General features: G+C 33.4%; 1 protein-coding gene across 1 annotated transcript; it reads left to right on the top strand.

Annotated features, from left to right (window-relative positions):
* The first annotated feature begins 1,976 nt into the window (after positions 1-1,976).
* Positions 1,977-6,570, top strand: LOC111994238 (ethylene-responsive transcription factor RAP2-7). Its single transcript, XM_024026115.2, is given in 12 exon segments — positions 1,977-2,558; positions 2,561-2,895; positions 2,898-3,091; positions 3,310-3,335; positions 3,481-3,511; positions 3,605-3,692; positions 3,782-3,927; positions 4,163-4,207; positions 4,320-4,423; positions 4,546-4,673; positions 4,948-5,061; positions 5,905-6,570. Coding segments are annotated over 12 exon segments (1,515 nt in total). The 5' UTR covers positions 1,977-2,536; the 3' UTR covers positions 6,187-6,570.
* Positions 6,571-9,707: the final 3,137 nt, after the last annotated feature.

Below are 9,707 nucleotides of genomic sequence, written 5' to 3' on the forward strand. Positions count from 1 at the left end.
GTTGTTGGGTGTGTGTATATATATAACTTATCAAATAAAAAAGTGTGTATATATATGTGTGTATATATAATAAAAAGCACACGTGTGTGTATATATGTGTGTGTAGGTGTGGAAGTTGTCTTGATAAATATATTAGCGTCGCAACTTGGCCCTCCCAAACAAAAATTTCTGGCTTCGCCCCTGGGTTCACTCATCAGTGTTAGATTTATTTTTTCCTAACCCCACCACCACTTGCTTATTATGTGACGCTGCTACAGGCTACAGCTATCCCACAACTAAATATATATGCTAGATCAATATTATATGAGCCATCCTTTTACAATATACAATGTATGATTGCTTTGTACGTTCAAAAAAAAGGTACATGTCTATGTTTAAAAACAGGTATAAAAGTTATTGCTTCCAAATCCACCGCATATTCCATTTCAAAAAAGTCTGAATTAGTGTCATGTCATATCAATTATGTGTTTAATAGTTCACATGCAAATACAATGAACAAATTAGATTCCCTTATTTTACAAGTATTGGATTATGAAAATAGTCAAAATACTTTGTTATATAAGTATATATAAAACAATTTGAGCACTCGTATCAATGAGTTTATAATTAAAAAAAGTATGTACAATTTTAATATTTTTTCTAAAAATGACCCATATTAGTGATTATATAATTGTGTAAATTTACAAGTTTGTTATAGTAATTGTGTAAATTTACAATGACATTATTCATTTTACATTTATTTATTTTTTTATGTATTCTGAAAATGAATGAAGATAATAGACAGTGGTTATTGTTTGTGAAAAAGTGAAATAATTAAAAAATCAAGAAAAATTGATATTTTAATAAAATGTAGTGTCCGTTTGGCATGATAAATTTTGTCAATTTATTTGACTATTTAACTTATTTTTGCTATTATTAATGGGTCCCACTGCACTTTTTAATACTATTTGTGAGTCTTACTATATTATTTCAGCTAATTTTTACATTTATTTACAGTACTTTTAGTAAAAAGTTTTCAGTTTCAGCAAAATAAACGGATATCAAATAGATTTGTAGTATAAAATAAATAATTTGATGTGGGATATTTTGAAAAGTATGTAAAAAAAAAAAAAAAAGAGTAGATTCTTACACTAAAATAAATAGAAATATTTGCACATGTCAATGTGAATGTTCTTTATGTTGAGTCTTTTTTTTTTTTTTTTTTTTGAGAATTAAGTATTTTAACACACACACACACACGGGGAAAGGAGATAAAGTTTTAAAGAAATTAAAATAGCTAATCTAAAAAGTCTGATTCTTAGATTCACATGCATTAGCACTATTCTATTAGACATTAATCTTTACTAGAGTCTTGAATTATGTTAAGTCTTGAATTATGCAAAACTCACAAAATGGTCTACTTCTTGATTTAAATGAACATCAATCCAATCAATCTTTCTTAATTCTTAGAAGGAATATATATATAACACATATATTTAGATTCACAACATAGACTTTCTTTACGTTAAGTCTTGAATTATGCAAAAGTCACAAAAATGGTCTACTTCTTGATTTAAATGACATCAATCCAATCAATCTTTCTTAATTCTTAGGAATATATATACAATATATATATATATATATATCTTCCTGAGTCCACAACCCAAAAAAAAAAGTTCGGAGGCAAAATCCAAATAAAAGAAAAGGTTAGTTAAGCAAAAGTAAGACGCACAAGTTAGTTAATTAGTATTTTTTTTTTTTTTTTTGCTAAGATTAGTTAATTAGTTGAGAAAACAATTTCAGAGTCTTTTTTTTTTGGGGGGAGGAGAGTAAATAAGAAAATTGAAAAAAAGAAAATAAACAGGTAGCTATATACGGGACCAGGGTTAGCCATTAAATTAAATTAAATATTAAAAAAACAAATCATGTGGGACAATATAATGAAGAACCGGTGACCGACCCAGCCGGTGGGAACGATGAGAGAGAAAATGTTTATATATTCCATCCCCTCTTAAAATGGGTCTGAAATGTTCCTTCACACGTCCCATCTCTTTCTCTCTCTCTCTCTCTCTCTCTGCGCTATGGAATCAGATGGTCGGCGATGATTTCACCTCCGGTTGCCGAGTAAATGGCAAATGCAACTTCCTAAAAAAAGCTTAACGTGCTCGTACTTCAAACGACGCCGTCTAAGCTACTCCCTACTTCTTGTTCTCTTTTGCTAGCTCCTCCACCGGTAACGAACTTTCTCCGGTGGTTTTGGAAGCTTCTAATTCACTCTCTGTTTCCCATCAACGACGTCGTTTTTAACTCCCGAACTCTTTCTGTACTTTCTTCGAATTCTGAGGTCCGATCGTGTTCTTGAAAAAAAGTCTTTGCTCAGTTTCTGATTCAATAGATCTCCGCCGTTCGGTTCGTTGCTCTATGCGAAGCCATTTTTACCCAGCTATTACTATATAAGTACGTAGTTGAAAATCTTGTAGTGAAAAAAAAATATTAATAATAAAGAAGAAAAAAAAAATTAAGAGTTGAAATCTTGAAGATTAAAGAAAAGAGAGTGATGTTAGATCTTAATCTGAATGTGCCTCGGCCGAGTCGACTCAGGAATATGACTCGGCTGCTTTCTTGGAGAAATTTCCAGAAGGTTCATCGGCGAACCAAATGGACGAATCGGGGACCTCCAACTCCTCGATCGTCAATGCCGATGCGTGCGATGACGAGTCGTGCTCCACACGCGCCGCCGGTGACGTGTACACCTTCAACTTCGACATACTCAAAGTCGGCGGCGGCGGCGGCGGCGGAGGAGGAGGAGCCGAAGACGACGTCGTCACCGTCACCACGAAGGAGCTTTTCCCTTTCAGTACTGGTGGTGGACCTAACGGGGTGGATTTGATGAATTGGCAAGGTCAGTCCTCTTCTTCTTCTTCTTCAAGAAGAGCTGGATCGACCTCTCGTTCGATCAGAGCGGTGCTGAGGTAAGAGCGGTTCAGCTTCAGCAGCCACCGCCACAACAACCGCCGGTGAAGAAGAGTAGGAGAGGACCAAGGTCTCGGAGTTCTCAGTACCGAGGTGTCACTTTCTATAGAAGGACTGGTCGATGGGAGTCTCATATTTGGTTAGTCAAATCGTTTCGATGTGTTTATTTACTTTCACTTCAATTTAACTGTGCGTTTTAATTTAGATGAATTTGATTAACATATATTACTTCAATTTGTGCTTCTTTGATAAGCTATATCTGTTGCTGCTCTATGGAAATTAATTATTTTACTTCAATTTCTATCTAATTTGGTTATTTTGCTTTTTTGTTTTGTTTTTTTTTTTTTTTTGGTGTAGGGATTGTGGGAAGCAGGTGTATTTGGGTATGGATTTGATGTTTTTGTTTTGATTGATTTGAGTTGTACTATTGAGGGAAGTATTTGCTGCGACTTTCTATTTGTGGAAATTTTGGTGACTTTTTTTTTTTTTTTTTGTGTGTTTGGTTTTGGATTTTTTTTTTTATAATAGGTGGATTTGACACTGCTCATGCTGCGGCTAGGTAAAATTCATCATATGTGGATTTCGATTTACTTTTTTTAATCTTTGAAGGTGTATTGAATTTAATTGTTGAGATTGGGTTCCATGAATTTAGAGCCTATGATCGAGCTGCTATCAAGTTCAGGGGAGTTGAAGCTGATATCAACTTCAATCTCAGTGATTATGAGGATGATCTGAAACAGGTTAGACAATGCGTGGCTACAATTTTTGTTGTCTGAAATGGTGAATGTAATTTAAGTGTTGATGTATGGTTTTTTTGATTAACGGGCAGATGAAGAATTTGACAAAGGAAGAATTTGTGCACATACTACGCCGGCAGAGCACTGGGTTCTCGAGGGGGAGCTCGAAATATCGGGGAGTGACACTGCACAAATGTGGCCGATGGGAAGCTCGAATGGGGCAGTTCCTCGGGAAAAAGTGAGGAACCATTTTATGGAATTTAAGTTGTAGATTATTTTGTGCTTAGGAGTAGAGATATTAGCAGTTTCAAAGTGGTTAGTGTAAACTGAGAACTGGTTTTAGTTAAAATTCTCAAAATGGGCTACCTTTGTTTTTTCCTTGTTTGGAAAAACAAGTCTAAGACGAAGCCTATTTCAAAGAAATGATTGGAGATGGTGTTTTCATCGTGGAGATTACGATGCTTGCTGTGCAGGTATATATATCTTGGGCTGTTCGACAGCGAAGTAGAAGCTGCAAGGTCCTAATGATCATGAATTACACTCTACCTGCACTGAATTTATTACCCTGAATTATCAAAGCTCATTAGGTTCCACTCCAACACGTCTCCCTTTTGATTTTATGGAAATCAGGGCTTATGACAAGGCAGCTATCAAATGTAATGGAAGGGAGGCGGTCACCAACTTTGAGCCAAGTACGTATGAAGGGGAGATGATCTCTGATGCCAGTAATGAAGGTATTATTTTATAGCTATGGCTGTTCTTATAATTGTTTTGTGTATATTAATTTTCCTTCTTGTCTGTGAAACTACAAGAAATTTGTGATTGTTAAAACGTGTGTGAATGTGTCTTGGTGCAGGTGGCAACCACAATCTTGATCTGAATTTGGCGATATCTCCTCCACTTGGTAATGGTTCCAAGGAGAATGAAGGATGCCTTCAGTTCCACTCTGACTCATACAACGCCCAAAATGGAAGGGGTTCTAGGGTAAATTTTTGAGCTTGACTTAATTTATAATTTGCTTGTTTTTTGTTACATGTGAGAAACCCCAAATTTTGTGATGTACATGATGATTTCAAGTCAGCTCAAATAGTAAATTCGGTTATCCTAGTTGAAGGACTTAAGGCCTTAGCTTGCTGTAGCAAATATTGCTGGCCTGTAATCTTCACTGCACATGCTAAATGACATACATTGCATCCGCACTAAAGTTTTAAAACTACCAACAATTTATCATTTATGCTCACTATACTCTGCTTTGCAGATGGAGAACCATGCACATGCAACATTATCTAACTCACCTTTCAAAGGACTAGTAATGGCGTCAGAGCGCCCTCCCATGTGGAATGCTGTCTATCCTAATTTCATTCCCAACGAGGTGAATTGTTTTATTTTGTTTCTAAACTTCATACTTTGAAACCAATTACACATTAGACTAAGTACCTGAATTTTACATATAGAGATCAATCTCATTTTTTGGACTCTGTCGCTAGGGCAGATCAAAGATTTGTTTATTGGAAGAGAGTGCCAAATAGGGAAAGACTATTCCACTGATGGAGTTATATACAATTTATGATTTTGGGTTGCCTGGGTGAGACCTTGGGGCAATCAAGCATTATTCTTTGGAGACTAGCTTCTATTTATTAGTGTTCTCTGTAAATATATCACATTGGGAGGGGAGAGGCAGGCCCTTAAACCATCCATGTTTCTGTGACCAAGTGAACCCAATCCTTGCTGCAAAACTAAAAGGGTGGAAATACTACAGTGAACTAGCTGGTGTTCTACGTTCGAATTTTAGATTATATAAATTTGAAAACTAAGAAATTGTGTTTAAAGAATTTTGTTATTTTTAGCAATGGTTCTAACAGTCACTGAGAAAGTCCTTATATTTTAGCCTATATACTTTATTATATGCTCATGATATTATCTCTTCTTGTAATTGAAAATCAAAGGGGTAATAGCTGATTAGTTGTTGTTATCAAGGTAGAGTTCACTTCTTGTAATTATTCAAGTGCAGAATAGTTCATGCACTGAAAGTTCTTTTATCTAGCTATTGAGAGAAAAGGATGTCCAATGCTTTTGCATGTAGATGGAAACTATTTCCGTTTACACAAACAAGGAATCAAGGATGAAATCTTGGTTGGGCAGTGCTTGGATTCCCTGACTGATCATAAAACCTCCTCTTTTGATCTATTTCAACTAAACTTCTGAATTGTGGCAGGAGAGAGCAACAGAGAAGAGAATTGCGTTAGGTTCTTCACATGGACTCCCCAATTGGGCATGGCAAATGCATGGCCAAGTCAGTGCTACCCCAATGCCACTGTTCTCTACTGCAGCATCATCAGGATTCTCGTTTTCGGCTACCCCTCCCTCCGCTGCCATTCTTCCGTCAAAGCCTCCCAATTCAACAGCCCACAATGTCTTTCTTACTTCATCAGCCACAGCTGCCACCAACACCTCTCAATATTATTACCAGATGAAGCCGTCTCAGGCACCACCCTAGCCTATTGCCTCAAGGCAATATCAAGGGGCAACCATAGCAGCAGTTGTGGTCTTCGGGATTCTTTGTATGATTCAAATAGCGTTTTTTGACATACGCAAAGATTTGACGATTACTTACGTCTCTCTCTGATAGATAATTACGATATATCGTGAAGAAATTCTTATTCCTATTGCTTTTACTGTCCAGCAAATTGTCATGTTTAAAGCTTAAACCAAGCTTCCTTCCCTGTTGGGAACTTTGTATTTGTCGCTGGATTCAACGAAACTTTTTGTTTGCAATTACATTGTTACGAATAAGAATCCAGTTCATCAAGACAATTGTCCCCTACTGCCAAGGGTTTTTCCAGAAAGTTTAATGGTTTTAACTTCTAAATTTTTCTGCAAACTCATCTGTTATGGCACCATGTGATATTTATTTCTCTGGCATAGCTCGTGAATGGTCCTACAACAAAAAAAGAGTAAGATGAACAATACCTCGTAACTCAAGCAATACTTATGCATGAGTAAGGCCGCATTTAAAGTGAGTGTGCATCAGTCACTATATGCATATGACACATTTAAAGCGATGGAACATAAAGCCTTACAAGTGGGGGAAGATCTTGTTACTTTTTAGTTTTTTTTTGAATGAGTCCCGTCTTTTCGGAGTGAGCATAAAAATTTGGTGACTCCTCGAAATCTGAACTATTCATTCTTTTTTAACTTTTTCTTTCAGAGATTAAGGGGAAAAAGATTAACGAGGGAAAGAGATATCATGGATTAAGTGTCGTACTGTAAAATGCTTGATAATAAACTTTATTAATTGAACTATTTGAAAGGTACAGTGTCATAAAAATAAGTAGTTATTTATTAATTTAAAATATGTAATCATTTTACCTTGAGTTTGATGAATTTGATTTGAACATAAAAAGTTTTGTACTGTGATAAACTTGAATTTCATTGTTGTGAAAGACCACAAGTGTCATTAGCTTCAATGATCATGATTATGGTTTTGGAAAGAAGGCAGAACTTCTTATTGCATTGTCGAATATATCATAATGGCACAAAAGATAAAACATGTAGGAACTAGGCTGGCTCATGGTTATCTCCTCGAGTCATGGTAGTTCGAGCATATGTTAGCCCATGAATTGGCTTTGCCTATAGTCCAGCATCAACATTCTTGTAAAGGGAACATAAAATACTAGAATTTATGATAATATGTATAATTATTAAAATCTTTATGTAACAATTTTTTTTAATTAAAAAAAATCGGTTTTTTAAGGTGTAATGTTAACAAGGGCCTTTAGGAAAATTGTTAACAAACTATAATAGAAAAGTTTCGATACCACTTTCATGAGAAATATAAAAAGTTATTAACAAAATTAATTACTTTATCCTTTTCCCATAAAATGTTTTTAAAAATAGTTTTTAAACTAATATTGTTAAGGCATTCGTTAACATTTCCCTTAAACTAATTAAGTAAATGAATTTAAGCTATCTTAAACAAATATGTAAATTATAGTTCTATTACATTTTGAATTTTCACAAGATAAATTCAGACATTTCCAATTATTTCAACAATACTAATACCTCATTAGAATAAATTTGGACCTTTTAACTCTGCTCTTTTGTTGGTTAAAGTTTTTTCATGCTCAATAAAGATTTTTTTTTTTTCAATAAATATCAGCAGTGATGTATACTGAAACATTTATTAAAAAAAAAATAAGAGCTCTATTTCATATTTGCTAAGATAGCATGGCACCATTCAAATTCTATTTAAGGGATACTTACATGTAATATAACCCGGTTGTAGTTAACTTGTATTTAAAAAAAGGTTTTACTAATGTATGCCTTAGGACAAACATTAATAAACTATTTTTAAAAACTTTTTATAAGAAAATATAAAAGTGAAAAATTTTTTTGACAGTTTTTTCAATTTTTCATAAAATATTTCCTAAAATAATTGATTATATGTATGTGCATACATTAACCGGATCTTTTAAAAAATTTCACTTTTTACGCACATGAAATTAACTCCATTAATTTACTAACCCAACATTGCTCTTGTTGATAAAAAAAATAATTAAAAAATAAAAAATTTTAAATCACTAATAGGCACAGTGCAAACGAAATAAACCAAAAGTGGGTAATCTACATTTTTATTTCTCGTGTTTGTTTAGTTTGCAAGAAGTAAGAATTAAGAGAGTTAACCTCAAATGGATAATTGAAAGCAAAGGGGATCATAGAACATGCAGATAATGTATTTGAAGACGCTGCTGCAAAAAAAGCAAATGAATTGGTAAAATGGAACACGGCATGTGTGATGTGTCCGTGAGAGACAAAGGTCAATTTCACATTACTGTTTATGTATGATCATTGTACCGTCAAATCAGCGACAACCTTCTCTCTAATTCACACCAACTGCCACTTCCCGGTCTTTATTAATTCTCACTTTCTTTCTTTTTTTGATAAAATTTATCACTTCTCACTTATTAATGAGTTCCATCAATTCCAAAATCATTCATTTTTTTATTAAATATTTTATATTATTATTATTTTAATAAAAACAATACTAATCTACTTTTTAACAAATATCTCTTATTGCATCTTATTTATGTTAATTTTTTTTTATTATCAAATTAAAATATTAACCAATTTTTTGTATAGATAAATTCAAACTACAAATCTTTTATTCGATGATATGAAACTTATCACTTGAGGCAATTGAATCCCACAAATACTAAAGTTGTTTATTATTTACACATTTATTTATATCATGTATAATTTTAAAATCATTTTTAGATCCAACTGTTAAATAAATAAATGAAAATAAACTATTTTAAAGTAGTGTAAATGTTTTGGGATAATTTCAATTTTATTATTTTTTTGGTTTATTTAAAAAAGGGGGGGGGGGGGGAGGGGGGGGGGTGGTTATGATCAATTACGCCTCATAAACCTTTGTGATATTACTGAAATTCATATCTTTTTTTTATATAGAAATAATATTTTGATCATATCATATATTATTTATTATTGGATCCACAAACTTATGTTTTGTGTATAATTTTTTGAAAATATAAACATTTTTTGATATGATATTGATCTTTAATTATTTTAATATTTTACAAGTATAGAGGGTATAAGAAGATAATGTAATATTTTAGGCAGTGATTTGTGGAATATGTCTCTGAGAGAGAGAGAGAGAGAGAGAGAGAGAGAGAGTTTCCTCCAAATTTTTGATCCATGTCAGTCTCTGCATAATGGCCTCATTACTGCCTTGGCACCTACCCATTCATCTCTAATGTTAGTATGTCACAGCTCTCTTTCCTTACCCCTACCCCTTTGCTCTATTGGGCAGAGTTGAGTTTAGGGGTTTGATATTAACAATTTGGAGTTATTTTACACAAGTATTTTTTTTTCAAGAATATATATATATATATATATATTAATAGGAAAAACTTAGAGAAAGTTCAATTAGAATTTCAAAGTAGAGTCTAATTTTGCACTATGTGTTTAAATTTATGTGGGGACTACACCATAATTATT

Source organism: Quercus suber, unplaced genomic scaffold (genome assembly GCF_002906115.3).
Source record: "Quercus suber isolate HL8 unplaced genomic scaffold, Cork oak 2.0 scaffold_339, whole genome shotgun sequence".
Classification (NCBI taxonomy): domain Eukaryota; kingdom Viridiplantae; phylum Streptophyta; class Magnoliopsida; order Fagales; family Fagaceae; genus Quercus; species Quercus suber.